The 18,981-nt window shown below is 40.6% G+C and overlaps 1 protein-coding gene across 14 annotated transcripts in view; it reads left to right on the top strand.

The window, feature by feature from the left end:
• Positions 1-18,981, top strand: part of PPIP5K1 (diphosphoinositol pentakisphosphate kinase 1) — a 204,345-nt gene that overhangs the window by 146,496 nt on the left and 38,868 nt on the right. For 10 of the 14 annotated variants that reach the window (XM_088472885.1, XM_088472883.1, XM_088472876.1 and 7 more), the window contains 2 exons: positions 1,440-1,530; positions 5,316-5,444. In XM_088472885.1, coding sequence (XP_088329011.1) covers positions 1,440-1,530; positions 5,316-5,444 — 220 coding nt within the window. The remainder of the gene's footprint in view (positions 1-1,439; positions 1,531-5,315; positions 5,445-18,981) is intronic. The other 4 variants (XM_088472887.1, XM_088472886.1, XM_088472882.1 and 1 more) reach the window with 1 other exon arrangement.

Raw genomic sequence — 18,981 nt, 5'->3', positions numbered from 1 at the left:
AAATAAATTAGTTAGAATGAATAGAAACATACTGTATGTGATTGAGTAGTAGGAGTTAATTGTGACCGCATGCAGAAAATACCAAATATGTGACTAATATTGAAACAGATGAGCAAGTACCTAAGCCATGGTGGTGATATCATCGATTATGATATGAAATTGTATGTAGCATATATACTGTTATTTGGTCTGTATATTCACAAATCAAACAAATCAGATCACATTTCTTTTGAATTTCAATCTAAACACAATATATTACTGTGTTCATATGAAACAGTGTCTGCGCTGGGACGCCAGCACAGACGCAAAAGATACTTTTCATCAGCTGCTACATACTGTTACCTTTTTATAAGTGGATAGATACTCAATTACCACCAGTATTGGACTTTGTTCTATTTGTAAACATCAGAATTAAAATAATCTACTAGCAACACTTTTTCTATTCAGATGTGATAATTTTTTTATGTTTGTTTCTATGGATATTAGTTATATGGATTGTATTAGTAACATCATTTATATGTGATATAAAATGTAGCTTTTATTTTAATATCTGATTTATTTACATTTATTAGGCTGTTATCAAGCGTAGTGTTTCTTTCTATGTTTAACTGCTTAACTCTCTCATTTTTTAAACTCTTACCCTATTTCATTTGGCCCATAGGGACTGATTCATAGTTGGGAATAGAGTAAGACAGAGCAAGTACAGTAACTGTGTACCTGGACAAACCATGTTGTAATGCAAGGGGTGCAAATACATAAAAATAATGTTTGCAAGTAGGGTAAATACTGGACGCATGTTGGCCACAAATGCTGAACAGCTTTATCTTTACACTGCAATTTAGATGTCCATTTGGACACACCATTCCCAATCTAACTCTCTGCACATGTTACATTTGCCCCACCTGCAGTGCAACTTTGTTTTACCAAGGGTAACAGTTACTCGCTCTTTCCTAATCTTTTCCCAAATCTGAATCAGGCCCTGTGCGACCGATTGGCGAGTTTCTATGCTTACCAAATTTGTTTGGCCAGTCCGTTGGCCAAGTTTGTATTCCACTTAATTTAACTTTTATGTGCTAGCTCATGATTAGTTATTTCATGTCTGATAAATATGAATTAGTATTTGTTTAATATTGTGAATTGGCTAAATAAATTTGCTTGTTTTTGCTAAAGATGCTACTGATCTGTTTTGCTATTTGGGAGTTAATAAGTTTTTGCCCCGAGAAGACATGAAATATGTTTGTAAATATATATTATATACAGCTATTTTCCCCAGTGTTGATTTCCTAACACAGTTCTTCTGTCATGTAAACTTGCTTATTTTTGTTGCGCACATATAATACTGTCGTTACTAAGAGGTGTCACATGATGATATCTGGTAGAGGTGTATTAAGATGTACCATTCAGGTTAAGAGTCAGACTTCGCTGTCTCCTTTCCACAGGTGCTTTCGGAAACCGCCTCTAAGTCTGGTGGCTACCGTCTCTTCACCTCTTACGCCAGGCAGCCCTCCGACATGAAGCAAAGCGGTTTAGGTATGTTGGAGCTCATTGTCTGCTTTTCCAGTAAAGTTTATAGGGGAAAGGAGTCAATGCTCAGAGTTTATTCTAAACCCATTGTAAATCATAAGAGTGATACATTGTATGAGACTGCTTTCTAAATTAAACAAGGTGTTTTCACTTACCTTCCGTGTAGTCACTATATTAGTAAACTAGCGGGAGATTAATTCAGATTTAATTATACTCTAGTTTATTATTTACAGTGCAAGTTGTCACATAGTTATATAAAGTTAATATACAGTTCTGTGTCGCGTGTAATATATACATGAGTGTCAATAAGATTTTTGTCACTTTTTCCCTATCCTTAAGCCGTCTATTACCCTTACAAAAGGTGGCATACAATTACTCTTCTAAATCATCACTCCAGCTTGTAATGTTATGGCTTATGTCACAATTTGGGGGTGACAACCAACAAGAATAAAGTCACATTTCCTAGTTAATAAATAATAATTAACAGCGAATTCTCCCCAACAAATAAACTCTGTAATTTTAAAACCTGTAAAAAAAAATGTTCAAGTTGTTCAAAACGTAAATTTATTCTATCCCTTAATCTCCCAACCCACACTGCTCTATAACTAGATGATAAAGCCCCACTTCTGCCACTGCAGATCAACATACAGTATGTGGCATTGTAGGCTCATGTATCAAACTGCTATTATGCTTTAGATTATAAGCCTGTGAGCATGGCCCATTTACATTTTTACCAGTACCCAGTCTTGTTTACTACTCTGTTTTAAGCTGAGTACACACTAGGTCGGCTGACCCGCCGACCTATCTGATGATAAGTGTATACACACTTACCAATTGTCTTCCCGATGTGCCGGGCTTGACAGGTCAAGTGGGTGGGCATTTATATCACCAACCGGTGGTTGAGCTGTCAATCACCGCCGTGTCCCTGCAACATGTGTACGTGCGATCTGCTGGTTGCCCGTACACGCCAGCAGATGAATGATATATCGGCCATCTGCTGTGCTGCACAGCAGATTGGATATGTCTGTGAACGACATTGTTCTCAGACATATCCACTGTACACACCCAGCGGTGCACTATAGATATATCGCCCAATCAATGGAAAGGGCAATATTCTATCAGTGTGTACCGAGCTTAAGAGTATTCTGGAGAAAATTGTAACTCTGTAGACCTGTTTGAGGGTAAGCAATTAAATAATTTCAGTAAGCTTCATGTATGAGGAACCTTTATGAAAGAAATAAGGAGAGGTTTGTGTAACGCATAAATAGGGTCTGTCCTTCAAATAAAAAAAAAAACGTGGTATGGTGTCGTATACCCTTTAGTGGAAAACTTCTGTTTCAGCTTCAGAATCCTGGTAAGTAATCCTTCTCATGTTATATGTTTTATTATTATTTGTCAATTTAGATTTTGTAAGTATTTATATTTCAGAATTTTTCATGTAGTCAAATATATTTTTTTAAATGCGTTTCATTTTAATATTGAGTGGGTAGGTATTTGTGAGTTTTTCTTTTCATTAACAAGAAGCTGAGACATAAGTGTTACAAAAAGGTACAGTAGTAGCATGCACAGTAGTTCACTAACTGTAAGGCAATTCTTGGGCTTGTGGTTCAGGCAGTTACTGGGCCATGGTGTATGGTAAATTAAATACATATGCAGATAAAACTTTAAGGTACATTTAGGGGCTAGGAGACACTAGCATCTGTTCATCCCCTCCCCCTTCCCGGTCTGATGTGCTGTATGTCCTGTATAGTAAGTATACATGGAGCTGAAGTACTGGTGATCTTTGTTATACTATATACATAACATTTTATACAACAGATGATGGACTGTGTACACGGCGTGCACTTCCATCAGTTTTTATTTTACATGATATCAATATTCATCAATGTACACCCATATGGTAGAGTGTTGTAAAGACGCTAATAAAACCAAGATGGTCGGGTTTTGAAACAATATTACAACTTTTGAATTAAATAAAGAATTGCTAGTAGTTAATAAGCTGAGAGAGGTGACAGGGCAAAGCGACTGGGCATGCATTGCTATTGGCAGCTTTTATAGTAAAACTAACAATCCTGCTATATGTTATGTGTTTGGCGCTTGCTTGAGTGACATCACATTGCAGTGACATCATGTCAAACTGTCACTGCAGACACAGAGGTAACAGTAGGTTATCAAAATGACCTGTACAGTTCCCACCATTTCCTTTGTGTTGCTAATCACTAGTCATTACATCCTTCCTTTTATTTGTGAATTTATTATTTTCTGGTGCAGTAGTTGTGTTATCTGTTGTTCATATAATTTTTTTTTACTTTTTTATTTTGTCATTCATATATTATTTTATTTTTGGTGTACTTATCACCTGTATCATCATGCCTTTGCATGTGCTTATGGAACTACAATCTCTGTAGCCTCATTGTTTTCTGCACCTGGACACGTCTTTGAAACCTACAGTACATGCAATCTGATGGCGGATCATGGTATAGCCTACATGATGCTTTGTCCGGGGCTCTGGAAGTCCTTGTTCTCTGTCCACCATGCTTTCCATATCTTCTTTTTTATCTTGGCAGTGCATCTTTCTCATTCATTTGTAAAATGATCATCTTCTTCCTGTGGGTTTTGTGTCCTAAACGCTCAGCGTACCTCTGCTCCTCTCATTTGCTTTTGGGTCCTCATACGTCAGATTCCATTCTTGCTGTGTTGTCTTCTCATCTCTCCACTGTTGTAAGATAATGGGAAGTGCTGTTGTGGGGGTTTCAATCTCTATGGTGAAAGTATCCCCAATTTCACTGCTTTGTTTTTCTTGCCCCCAATTATTAATATTTTTTATTTATTTAACCATCACAAATACCATTAGAAAATATTAGATTTTGTAAAACCTTGAGCTAAATTGCTTTTATATGTGGTCTGTAAACCATACAAACGTTCACATATAAAAGACCGGACTTGTCTTTGCAATCAATTCCTAAAAGAAAAAAAAGGGGGAAAAAAATCTGTATGTGTTTTATAATTCATGGGTTTTCTCTGGACAATGGGCAAGAACAAGTTACCTCTTCACTTGTTTTCTTGGAGGCAACTCCTGAAAGCTCAGGATCTGCATGCAGATATTCCATGTCATGAGAGTCGCCGGACTAACCCACTCACATGTGCATGACTTTCCATGATACAGATGTGAAGTTCTGAAAAAACTAACATTTTTGAAATATTATTAAAATGGTTATGAATGAGCTTCTTTGTACAAAAGGAATACAGCTGTATGAAAATCTCCAGTACACAATGTATTAAACATTTCATACACACAGTGACGTGACTGTAAAAATGTGGAGAGTACAATTCTAGGTAAATGTGAATATGATACAACTAGTGGGTTGGAAAAGGACACTTTTTTTTTTTTTTTTGGAAACAAAATTAGAATTCCTAATAGGATATATCGGGCTGGAGAGTCATATGCCCTCTTATCATGTCTCTCCCTGTAGTCCCATGTTAGTACTGATATTCCATGGGAATACCGATACCATTCCTGCATAAACTAGTGTATCAATCTAACCCTTCTTCATTTGACCCCTATGTATCAATAAATCCCATTTTTTATGGAATGATTGTGATTTCCTGTTTGTTGTATCCCTCCAAAATAATTGTACTAAATCCTCAAGTAACAATGGTATTTCACTATTTACAGATAAGGACCAAAGTCCCTCAAATGGAATGATGGCCACCATTAACCGGGGTCATAGGTTTATAATGGCATGTTCTAGATCTGTGTGAATACTAATCCCCAATCACCACCTTTCCAGGATCACAGTGCACTGGTCTGTTCAGCACCACAGTGCTGGGAGGCTCCTCCAGCGCTCCAAACCTACAGGACTACGCACGCAGCCATCGCAAAAAAATCAGCGCCGCTGCCGCCCTGACTTACAAAGACGGTACGTTTCTTATAAACCAGCTGCACTCTGTATCCAAATGCTGTGTTGTTCTTAACTGGTCATCAACGTAAGGGGTAAGGGGGCTCCTGCATGTAATGGATTCTCAGACTCCATGACCATTAAATGTCCTGTAATAATGCTCTGAAATTTGCAATTGACATGTGATCACTAATACAGAGGGATACGGCATAGGTAAATGGCAATACTTTTTAAATCACAGTGGATTTATAATCTCTACATTATTCCTTTTTATTTTTATATTGAATAAAGTGATTTAAAAATGAAAGTAGACCAGGCTTTCATATAGAGTTGCTTTGTCAGAGCTCTCCTGCAGAGGGAGCCGAGTAGTGCCAAGCTGATGGGCAGAGATCGCAGCTATTTGTTCCTTAACAATACTGGAAACGTTACAGGTGCCAGGAGGCAACGCCATCAAAAAGGAATGTATTTTTGAAGTAGGAAACACCTTTTTAATGAATTGCCCACTGGCTTTTTTTTTTTTTTTTTAACTCACTGGTAAATAATTGGTGTTGGGTTCTAATGTAACATTAAGCACTTGTTGTGTCTCTTGATCCCCTTATGTGATTTGGTATTTATAATTGTGCCGATATCATAGTACAGATTCTGTATTTACCAATAAGTGACGTGATCATCATATTCATAGAGCAATTCCAGGGACTGCTCTGGTTCTCTTTGACACTCTCTAAGGTACTAGTTGAATGCTTGTTGCAGCCAGCTGCACTACTGGTTTTGAGTTTCACTGCTGTGCTAAGATATAGATGCGGGTTACAAGCATTGCAGTCGCTCTGGTGAATTTATTCAAGGTTTTTGGTTAATCACTATTGCGTTAGTGAATATGCCATGTGCAAAAGTTGCTGGCACAGAAAGGGACAGATTCAGCTACCCACAAGGTTCCACCAAAAACTTGCTTACTGATACTATGCGATTATTAGGGCAGGAAAACCTTACTTGTTTTTGCTCACAAGTGCAAGCAATAAACAAGAGATGTGTTTCCACCATAATAACCGGAAATCTGCGCATCCACACATTGCTCAAAATGAGTAAGTCCTAAAACTTTTAATGATTTTTTTTGTTAGAATTATTAATAATACAGATAGTCATAACTAGACCTATATTATCAGCAGCTGTTTTCAGGAGTAACGCACAGGAAAGCCGTTCCAGTAATTTTCTTAAACATTCTTTTACGCTATTATAATCCAGAGCAGCATTCCTGAACTTTTCTCCAGTCAGTAAAGAAATCGGTGACATTTTCTGAAGTCCGGAAATCATCTAGACCCGGACACTATGCCCACAGTAGTTTCGCCACTCCTGTGGCTGTGCACAACTTAAAACTACAAATCCTGGCAGCCCTTGCTGCCCGGGATGAGAATGTAAGAGATTTGCTGCAAGGGGAGCTGTTACTCTCGCAAGGACTTGAAACCTGCTACGCAGTGAGCCGACTGTGAGGCCGGGTCTCCAGGGAGAAGTAAGATGATTCTGAAGTTAACATTAAAATAAAAGAAAGTTTGGACAACAGACATCCTAAGGAAAATTAAATCATTTAAGAGGAAAGTTGTTAACAAAAATAAAAACGCAGGTGCCCACATTTCTGTTTTGGTAACTGCCCTCAGAAAATCAGCCCACGCCAACTCTTGCCGAATTAGGATTATGCTACTCATTCATTTAATATTCATTTAATATATTCTGTGTTTCTTTTAGTGTACTGCTTTTCATTATGGGACATGAGGACTGTCTTTACTGCATGGATCACTTGTTTGTATCTGAACGTTTTTATTACATTTGTCAAAATGTGCCTGTAAATGCTCTTTCGTTCTGGGTGGTGTCTGATTGGACCTAAAGGCTGACGCATTTTTACTCCTTTGCGTAGAAAAAAAAAAACTGCTTGCCCCCTGCTAAATGGGAAATACATCTCTGAATGCATCTTCTCCACACCTTCTCACTTACTCTCACTTAGTCTCATCAAGGAAAACAAAATCTAATTTTGCACGTGGATGTATTATAACTATCTGTATTAATGTGTAGTGTGGAATGCAAGAAAACACCCCTTTAAAATAGATTAAAAAAATCCATACGAGCAAATAGCACTGAAGGATGAGTTTGTTTTTCCCTTCTGTCAATGACCTTTAGTAGTATTTTTAGCAAAAACATTATCGAGCTCTCTAATATTGTTTTTCCCAGTCTGTGCTCTCCCTGAATTGTTGCTAGATATAAAATTTTCTTTACTTTATTCTAAGATCAGAATGTTGTCTTCCATTAATTTGAACAACAGGAAGTTGAACTCACACTAAGTAGCTCATCTATTTTGTGTCATTCCACCAACCTATTCCTCTTCTCTAATTCTCTCCTTAGTCTTTTTTTTTTATTATTCCTTTGGTACCCTCACTTCTTGCCTTTTACATAAGGCTAAAAAGTATTGCAGCTGCCTTTGGGACCGAGGTCCAATGCTGAGCACACAGTGGGCACGATTCACACGCAAGTCCAAATATGGCCACATCTAGGGATTTCTAGCTATCTGTGCACGGGTCGTGGGATCCATTCTTATATTTTTTAATTTAAGGCCGATCCAGAGTCTTTCATATTTTAGCCATTTATCAGTGACTGCTGAATGGCGTTACAGGGTGGCAACTAAGTGCCAACAGGGACTACACATGTAAGAGAACCGTTCCATGGGTTTGTATCCAGAGGTATTTCCTATTGTGTGTTTGAATTAGGCATCCACTTTGCCTAACCACGACCGCTCTCCTGCACCTAGCATGAGGTAGGTCTACGTGACAATGATAGTGATGACAGCTGCTCTAGCGGATGGAGGAGTGGGGCAGCGCAGTAGGATAGATGCAGAATACCGTATTATAGTCTCATTAGAATTCTGTGTACTGAACCATTTGGAATTGCGTTTGCATCACAGATGACTTAGAATCGTGACCAGTATGCCCAAAATGAGAGCACCTTCTGTCATCATTACTAAAAGCTGGTTACATATACTGTAGACAAGCCAGGTGGGTAGGTGGGTGAAATCAGAACAATACCCCTCGACCCTCCCACCAACCCGCTTTCCAATTCACACTCCTAGTTACAGGGGCGTTAGACTGTAAGCCCTTACGACCAGATCCTCTTTTCTCTACTTCTAGCAGTATCCCTGTCACTAGGGCGTTGCCTTCCTTCTACCATCCCCTACCAGCGATTCTGATCCTGTTTGTCTGCCCACTTATTGGGTATAGAATCTTTTGAATGATGATTTCCTCCTACTGCTCCTCCAGGTGTATTTTCATTACTTGCTTTCACAAGTTATAATGAGATTCTCTTAATTTCCCCCTCAACTCCTCCAGTTACTCCAATATAGATTTGGTTGTATCAGTTTGTCATAGTTTTCCTATATAATGTATTGTTTGCCCATGTACAGTGCTGTGGATATCTTGTGGCACTCTATAAAAAATAGGTGATAATGATGATCTTTAGCCAATCAGAATATTAGTATGGTAATTTCAGCACAACCAACTACAGTAGGTCCATGTGTAGGTGACTTTGAATTAGGAGGGGCTATGCCAACATGTAGCCAATACCAGCATTTGAGTGTAAAGTAATAGCACATAGAAGTAATGTGAAACTGCTATGAGAAGATTGTGGAGTCAAATGCAACTTTATATAAAACAAAGTTCATGCATCCGTCTTCAGCAAGTTAATTATTCTGTGATCTCTCAAGTTCATGTATGTCTCTGAGAACAAAAGCTGCATGACGTGTTGTGGAGGCTGTTCTGCAATTCGGGATCTTTGGCACCAGTGATTCTATCCTTGCTCTCTCGATTTTCCCTATAATATATATTTATCAAGCAGTGTTTTAAAAAAAAATTTATTTTTAGAATCCCTGTTTTAATTGCCTCTTGAAGGCCAGTGAATTAGTGACACAGCAGATTTGTGAAACAAAAACAAAATCCTAATGTTGGCCACACATGGGCCCTCATTCAGAGCCGCACGCTCTGAATGAGGGCCGCCCTCCATAATTATGGAGCGTCCTCCTGGACGCTCGTATAGCTGTGGGTCACCACCCACAGCCTATACGAGCGTGCAGTTTGATAGCCGCGATGGTCTTGACCATCGCGACCATCGCCACTGCGAGCCGGAGCCTGCGGTTGAGTTTTTCAACCGCAAGGCCCGGAGTGATTTTGGCTCTATCAGAGCCAAAATCACTCCCACTGACATCACTAGTGATGTCAGTGGGCCGGCTTCTGACGGTAGGCGTTCCCTTGGGAACGCCCCCGTCAGGGAGGCACGCCCACCAAAGGGGGCGTGCTGTCAATCAACATCGACAGCACGCCCCCTTTGATCAGACACAACGAGCGAAGGAAAGTCCTTCGCTCGTCGCGTCTGGCGCATGCGCACGACGGAGCTCCCGCCGTCGTGCGCATGCGCAGTGCACAACATCGACCCACTTGCGAGTGGTCTGAATCAGGCCCATGGTTCAGTCCAGACTTCAATCAGGCCACATACATATGTGTGCCTCATGCCTGTTAGTGGGGTCAGCAGATGGCCGCATACACAGGCCAGTGCCGATCATCTTTTGAAAGGATTTATCAACATGACCAATAATGCTTCTATCAATTTTGATCAGACTATAATGGGCATTGCATTATTTTTGGGGCCATACATGCTGGAATTTTGAGCCAATGACATAATAGCACTGCCTATATTGCAGGGTAAAGGGCCAACATACAGTAAGTATTGGGGAAATGAAAGGCTAGTGCAAGAGATTACTATGATATGGAAGGCCTACTAAGAGTATTCTAAAACAATGTTTTTTTTTTATGTACCATAAAATGATTCAGCTATTCCAGTGGTTCCCACCACATAACTGAACCTAATGATGACAGGTAAGCACAGTTTACTAAATGTAATATTTTTTGCTGACTTTCTCAATAAGACATTTTGGCCTAGGGTTGCTGTGAAAGAAATGCCGAAACTCGAGGGAGCTTTGATTTAAGAAAGTTTGGGAAGTACTGAGCTATGCTAAATCAAAACTATTACAAGATATTCATGAGTTTAGCAGCCACCAATAGAAACTAGAAATAAATGAGAATACCTATATTGATACATTTCGGTGTAGATGCAGTTTACATTGAGGGGTCTATTTACTAAGCAGTGTTAGGAGACAGAGTGAAAAGTGATAAGAAAGCAATAAGGTACCAGCCAATCAGCTCCCAACTGTCATTTTTCAAACACAGCTTGTGAGATGGCAGTTGGGAGCTGATTGACTGGCACCTTATCACTTTCTTATCGCACTTCACTCTGTGTCATAACACTGCTTAGTAAATAGACCCCGAATCATATACAGGGACTGTTTAAGAGAGAAGGGGGCTGTGTGTAGACTACGCCGTGCGGGCCCCCTCCTCTCTGTGGTGTTGTAGATTCTGGCATTGTGCCATAGTCTACTGCACATGCGCAGGGCACCGGTATCATGGCGCCCAAGTCATGGTACTGGGGGCACCTCTACTGTGAATACCAGGGAAATGGCCACCATAGAGGTAAGTATTAGAGAACGGAGCTGGGTGTGCGATGTGGGCACCCCTGGACCCATTATAGATACGCCAATGGGCATTTAACTGAAAACTATAGAGAGAGATTAATATTGCATGTTAGAATTTTTGTTTGTATCAGTTATTATATCCTCGTGTGAAGCACAATGTTGGGGTAGGCCATTCAATGTATTATGATAATCACACATACCAACTAAGTGGAAATTAGGTGCAAAAACAGTAATAGCAGAAAATATCCCTGTACACATTGTTTCTTGATATGTCCCTGGATCTTTTGCCTGCAAGTGGTGCTAGAGTGGGCATGCCAATGGCGGCCCTGGCAGATGCAGGTATTACTAGAAAGAAAAGGCACTTTCCCAGCGCCAATCTCGTCCGTAAAAAAAGCCGGTACCTGCTTCTCCTCACGTGAAGAGTTGGGAAGCAGAAATTATGGCAAAATCGAATAAAGTTATTTTCATTTATATATTCTTGTCTCACTGCTTTAATCACGCATTTGTGGACAACTAAAGGGGCCTATCCATTAGCAGATGTATTTCTGAGCGATGAAAGACAAAAGATATCCCTTGAAAATTCCAGTGGCTGTGCTGAACGATATCTGTCATGTACATGACAGATTTTGGCAAACGACGAACGATATCGCATGACATCATTCAGAGGAGTGGATTTTTTTTCTCTGCAGCGCTCTGTAGCTGCTGCTAATATCTTTCGTCGTTTACCGCATATAAACTGCACGATATTGCTAATATTGTACAGCTGTATGCGATAATTGACCAACATGTTGGAGAGATGATAGATGTGATTTATCGGCCGCGGGAGTGCGCATCTGTCATTGTTCAGGGACTATCCATTAGCAGATATAGTGAACTATAATAGATATAGTGAACTGCTAATGGATAGGCCCCTTTAGAAGACACTCTACAGTATGTAGCTCAGTACTATTCGCCAATGGTGTGACTTATCATTCACCCACTTTGGCATGACATTTCTTCATACATTCCGCAGCAAACGCATCCTGCTTTACCAAGATAAGGTGCCTAGTGGTATGTGCAGTGTTAGTGCATTTATACCACGTCTCTTGGCAATACCTAATTTTATTTTGTTGAGGATTTTGCCTGATCAAGGGGACTTTGTGCCATAAAAATTTGCCATGTAATGTTCAGTTAGTCGTTAAAGGGCATCACTTTCATATATCATTTGCTTTTTGATCAAACTACAAATATCCACAACCTCATTTGTGCTAGGTCAAATTGTACTAAAATTCAAATATATGTTTTTGTTTTTTCATTTTATTGGGAGTTCCTCAAAAATATCTGGTTGCTTTTCAGACTTAACGCTGTAGTGATTAAGCAGTGATTGCGCTACTTTAATGGAAAACTAGCATGCATCCACTTCCACAGTGTAGTGAAATATAGCCACTTCAGTAATTTTCTAATGTTAAATGATCAAAGGTCCAAATAAATTCCCAACAAGCCTATAAGCAACTTTACAAAGAAACCTTGGCTTTTGCATCTTGGGTCTACATTGCAAGGTGTGTGCAGTATATTAGATAGATAAATAGATAAAGATGCAGCGGCTCCTGTGTGCACAGATGACGAAGCTGACAAAGATAGCGGCTCAACTTAGGACGACTCCTCTACATAGTCCAATAACTGCCAGTGTGTATTTAGGCCCTAATCCACACTGGCAGCTACTTGGCAGAAAGATCCTTGGTTATTGGACTATGTAGAGGAGTCGTCCTAAGGTGAGCCGCTACCTTCGTCATCTGTACACAGGAGCCGCGCACTCCCTCCCCTGCAGCGGGACTAATACAGCAAAGCCTAAAGATATTTCCCTATGTTGGGTAAGGAACACTGCTGTCTGCGAGACTTGGAACCAGGGGGGATGTTGATATAAAGTGCTGATAAGCGGCCGTTTAAACAGCATTATACATCTCATTGTACAGGGGCAATTGGAACTGTCATTATAAACTAATCCCCAATACACGGATTATAGTGTACATTTATAATAACTGAATAATATATACCAATAGTGTGGTTTTTTAATCAAAAGAGGCACATACTACATTAGCATTTTAAAAATATTCACTTGCGTGTTTGTTTCTGTACTCTTTCTGTGGCTTTAATATTGATTATATGTAGAATATATGAAAACTGTTATTAATTTATATACATTATTTAATTATAATATATATATATATATATATATATATATATATATATATATATGCGCTCTTTTGTTTATTTAGTTATTTCACACATTACCTGTCCTGTGCAATGCATATGAATTCAACCTTTATCGGCATCCCAAACCTAGGAGAATACTGTAACATTTTGCTAATTGTCATACGTGTCTGCTTTGCCATACAAGTAGGCCTCAGCACATGCTGGGTACATACAATTACCAATGCATATTAAGCTAGAACATTTTCTCATCTGGATGAACTCTGCTCTGGCTGTGTAACTTGTTTCTTTTCAGACTTGCCCACACTGTAGGTGTAATAGATAACACAAGGATAATATTGTTGGAAAACATTAGTGCAAACCAGTCCTGGTTCACTGCACAGGTTATACCTACAGTACTTTGTTTAAATGTTTCATTTCATGGTGGAGTTACAGATTTGTCCACATACACATCCTCTGTGCGCTACAAGTCATGTTGCACGTAACTTGTGAGCGCCGCGCGACTTGCTAGTGCCGAACGTCTTTTCCTGCAACATTTTCCCTCAAAATGCATCTTATTCACAAAGCAAAGCGAATAGGATGCACAAGCAGCTTATGCTGATTACAATGATATACAGCATGTCTATATTCTGTGTGTGACTGTGGTTATATCTGCATGATAAATCTTATTTTCACTGTCAGTGGCTGTGACACTGTAACGTAGCATTTCACATGCAGATACAGCTGCAGTCACACACAGAATACAGGCATGCCGCATATTGTTATCAGCATAAGCTGCTTGTGCTTTCTATTCGCATCACTTTGCATAAAAGACGCATTTTAAGGGAAAAGGGATGTATGAAAAGAAGCTTGGCGCTACCAAGGCGCACCATGGCATGGCACAACTAGGAGGGCTTTTTAACGCACAAGGAGGCTAGATGTATGTAGACACACTTGTAGTACGTTACAGCCTCCATGGGGTTGTCTTGTGATGTTTTTTTTTCAGTTTAGAGGCTTCATTTTGGAATTTAGCAAAGTACACTGCAATACAGCCCAATACCTCTCCCAGCATAAAGTATATGTGCTATTTTGCAAAATACCAGAAAGTGCTGTTGTATTAGCAGAATTGTCTTCCTAAGTGGGTTCCTTGTGAGACCGCATCAATAAGAGAGGGGTGAACTGTGCATTTGTTCGATAGCTGTACCAGAACCATTTTTACCTTTTAGGACCACAGATCTAAAATAGATCAATTGTTTCAGATCCGCAGTCTCAAGCTGACCACACACATGGCGATGTGCACATGATCAGCCGATGTGTACGATTTCCCTTCAAACTCTCCCCGGCAGCTCTGCACACCATCTGCACACAATCTTCAAATGATCTCTCCTACATCCAGACTTTCACAGTGCATCGTGTCCTAGATTGTCAGATCTGCCTTACAGCATGGCAGATCTGATGATGCGATGTGCAACCATTAATGTGCTTCATTAACGTGCTTCTCTTGTAGTTGGAGAAACTGCACCTGTCATAGAGATGGTGTGACCAATAGGGGCATATAAGGACGCACCAATCGGTATTACAGCGTGCATGGGCCCTTTAAAGTGTCTGTCTCAGACCTTGCACATCTGGCCACACGGATGTACACAAGGGAAGGAGTTTATAGCGGCATTTGCATAAAGTCATTAATGGCAACCGCCAGTAGCCGCTGCTGCGTGCGGCTTAGGGGGGAATTCAGTTGTTTGCGCAGGGCGTCTAACTAATCGGAGCAATTCAATTGTTGCTCTGATCAGACGTCCATTAGTATTTAACACGCCCAAAAGCATCTGGTTTAGTCGCACAAAGCTGCTAAAGTCATCTATAATCCTGGTTTGGGCGCCCAAGCTACGGACTTATCACACATTGTTTCTCGCACCTCTGGAGACTGCAAGAAAAAGTGTGTGTGCCGCAGCTAATGGGCGTCTGATCAGAACAACAATTGAATTGCTCCAATAGACGCCGATTAGTTATGCACCTGGCGCAAACAATTGAATCCCCCCCTTAATGTCTAATAGAGATTTATCTTAGTCTGTGAAATTTGTGTTTTTCCCTTTGTCACAAGCATTTGTCTTAGATCAATATTTGCAGGTATGGACGGCTAGTTTTCTTTTCCGCTGCTCTAATCTTTACACTATAGAGTGGAGGGGTTTATGAAAGTCTAGCAGGCCCTTCCTCCTAAATGTTTTTTTTCTGTGACCTACAGAAAATGCCTCTGGGATGGGTACGGGATGCCGATGTTCCGGTTCCAGGCGGTCGGTATCCTAATAATCCCCCTCTCCCTACTTTAACACTCTTTCCCCCCCCCCTCCCCCCTAGTGCCTAAACTTAAGCTCCCCCTCCCACATCCTAAACCTAACCTTCCCCCCTTAGTGCTTAACCCTCTCCCTAGTGCCTAACCCCGATACTTACCTTCTGGACTCCGGGGGTCGGGTTGCCGGCGCCGGGATTCTGATGGGTGTCGGGATTTCGGCGCCGGCATTCTGACCGCCAGAATCCACTCCATCGATAATTTTAACCACATCCCATGGCTCTAACTCACACAACTGGCTTCTGCATAGTCAATAAGGTTTTATGTCTCCTCTGTAAAATTAAGTAACCATTACTTAGCCAAGAGGGTACTTAATATAAATTTGTCACTAGTTTCTACATTTTTCCCAATAATTTTACATAAATATCCCCAAAATGACCTCAATAAGGATGGGAAACAAACTTTTACCGCATGTCTGAATAAAACAAGCATATAATATTATGATGGAAAATACATTTTAGGGAAAGAAAACAAATCTTGAAAAATACAATAAAACCAGTTTAAAGTACAAAAAAAATGAGCCAGAGGATAATGAGTGTATGAATGACGGTTTTGGTGGCAAAAGGGCCTGATGTTAGAGCTGTTGCAGAGGTAGGAATGGAAGAATTAGATATATTTTGAATGTGTAGGTGATGGACAGGGAGGAGATTTTCAGTTTTGGACATGTTTAATTTGAGAAGATGCTAGGTATCTGGGATGGTATGGCAGAGAGGCACAATTAAAGACCCGAGCAAGGACTGAGGGAGAGATGCCCGAACAGTAATCAGCATAAAGATGTGATTGGGGACCAATAGAGCTATTTCCAAGGGAGGGTGGTGTAAAGTGAGAGCAGTAGAGGTCCAAGGACAGACCCTTGGAAAAGTTGTCAGGTAGAGAAAGGGGGTGTGAGGTGGTGTTATAGGTTGATCCGGAAAAAAATTGGTCAATGAGGTAAGAGTTGGACAAGGAGAGGACAGAATCATGGAGACCAATAGATTGTAGAGTTTGAAGGAAAAGCTCCACAGTTTCAAAGGCAGGCGATAGATTGAGAAGGACGAGAGTAGAAAAGTGACCATTGGCTGTGGCAATAGGAAAATAATGTACATGTGTAGAATATTAAAAACAAATGCTCTCAATTGTTGACTTGACACTCTGTTTGCTCTTTTGGATAGATGAGTACAGTACAGGTTGAGTCTCCAATATCCAAAATGCTTGGGACCAGGGGTATTTTGGATAACGGAATGTTCCATATTTTGGAATATTTGCATATCATAATGAAATATCTTGGGAATGGGACCCAAATATACACACACAATGCATTTATGTGTTATATACACCTTATACACATAGGGCCTGATTCAGAAGCGATCGCTCGCCAAGGCATAAGCACGCCCACTTTGCTTGTACGAGCGATCGCTTTGTGTATGCAGACGCCCATTAGAGTATGTTGAGCTGCCCAGTAGCCCACGTCATCTCCAGGTTGTGTTTAAAAACATTGGTACAGCGAGGACTATCGAAGCGCTCGCAGCCCTTGGGGTTGCCTTAGCCTGCCACAAGCACAGCGATCAGTGCTGGCTGAAATACATTCAGGTGACTGTACCATGACGCTACTTTGTTAATTATGCGCGCCTTTTAAACGGCGTTTGGGCTGCCTGACACGCCAGCGTTCGCACATCCACTCCCCCGTTCACAAGAATCTTACCCTGTTACCACCCACAAATGGCACTATCTGTCACTCAAAGCAGCGACCTGAAAGTGGCTTACGAGCTACCAAAATCAGATCGCAACGAATGACTTGCGCATGCGCACTGTGAATTATACGCATGCGCAGATGGGCAAAAATCACTCCCAGCGAGCGGGTCTGAATCAAGCCCACAGCCTGCAGGTAATTTTATACAATATATTCAATAATTTTGTGGCTCAAACAAAGTTTGTGTACATACATGAAATTCATGTATGTTTCATATACACCCTATACACACAGCCTGAAGGTAATTTTATACAATATTTTTAATAATTTGTGCCTTAGACAAAGTTTGTGTACTTTGAACCATCAAAAATCAAAGGTTTCATTTTCTCAGTCAAGCCCAAAAAATTCTGTATTTCGGAATATTTGGATATGGGAGACTCAAGCTGTATACAAGACTGACTGCATAAGTTATTCTGTATGAGCTATGTACACTGTGTGAGGTTCTGATTTTGTTGTGGACCCGGGGTGGTGATAGGAACAGACACAATAAGCAGATTTAAATGAAAAAGTGGAGTTTTTAATAAATGACTTAGAGGACATGGGAATGACAAATGAAAAAGTCCAGGTATAGCACTAAAGTGCACTTGATAACTGTAGTGGGGGTTAATGAGAAAATGTCCAGATAGTGACAGGCAGGAACAGTCCAATATACAAGTATGGTGAGCTGAATACAGTATGCAGGTATGATGAGCTGTAACTGATGCAGGCAGAGGTAGTGAAGTCCAGCTGGGAGTGAAATGAAGCAAGGTGCAGGGAAACAGCAAGTTCAGGTACTCGGGCAGGTAAGAAGGTATATGGAGGGTGCAGCGTAAGTCTAGCTGACACATGTGCTTAGGCAATAGGGAAGGTAATTGGAGGAGGCAGGGGAATCCAGCAGGGTTGGAGCAGGTCAGGTGAAGCAGGCTTAGGCAATGAATCCAACAGACAGGTGAAAGCACAGGAACTCTCTCTTAGCTCTCGCTGAGAAACACGTTGCACTGGCAATGCAAGGGAGCTCTGAACTCCCTTAAATCCCCAGTGCCCAGCCGTGACTGGTCAGAGAGGAGCATGTGACACACCAGGATAGGGCGACTAGGTCACATGATCGGAGGCAAGATGGCGGCGCCCATGCCAGAGCGGAACGGAAGCACCACCAGGCCTAACCAGACCAGAGTGACAGTATGCCCGCACAGGACCACGCACAGCCAGTGCACCCCGCCAGGCGCCACCGCTAGACGCCCCTCGCCATAGCGTCCTGAGAGCTATCACCCGCCGACCACCATGCCGAGAAACCCTGGTCGTGACACACTGAGACTAACATACTTTATTTATCAAAGCTCGGAGAGAGATGCAAATTTGAGAGATATACTATTACCCAATCAGCTCCTAACTCATTTTTCAAACACAAGCTATAAAATGTAAGCTGATTGATTGGCACGTTGTCTCTCACAATTTTATCTTTCTCCAAGCTTTGATAAATACCCCCCCTTATAACACACACAGTGGTTTCTGAGAGATAATCAATAGGATTCTCCCTTATCCAATTTTTCCTAGGAGGTGAACATTGTGCTATTATTAAATGTTATTGTTTATGGAGGATAAAAGCATAAACAATGTTTTTAAACACTCTAATTTTCTCTGCACATTTTTCCTATTTTTTTTTCTGGTTAATGTGCTTTATACATAATCAGTTTAAGATCAAAAAATGTTTCAATGAAAATAATACAAATATATATTTTTTAATTTTACTTAAATTGTCCTTTTAAAATTTGTGCCGTTG

This window comes from Taudactylus pleione, unplaced genomic scaffold (genome assembly GCF_031769625.1).
Source record: "Taudactylus pleione unplaced genomic scaffold, aTauple2 ptg000129l, whole genome shotgun sequence".
NCBI lineage: Eukaryota > Metazoa > Chordata > Amphibia > Anura > Myobatrachidae > Taudactylus > Taudactylus pleione.
This window is presented reverse-complemented; position numbering and strand designations above follow the sequence as displayed.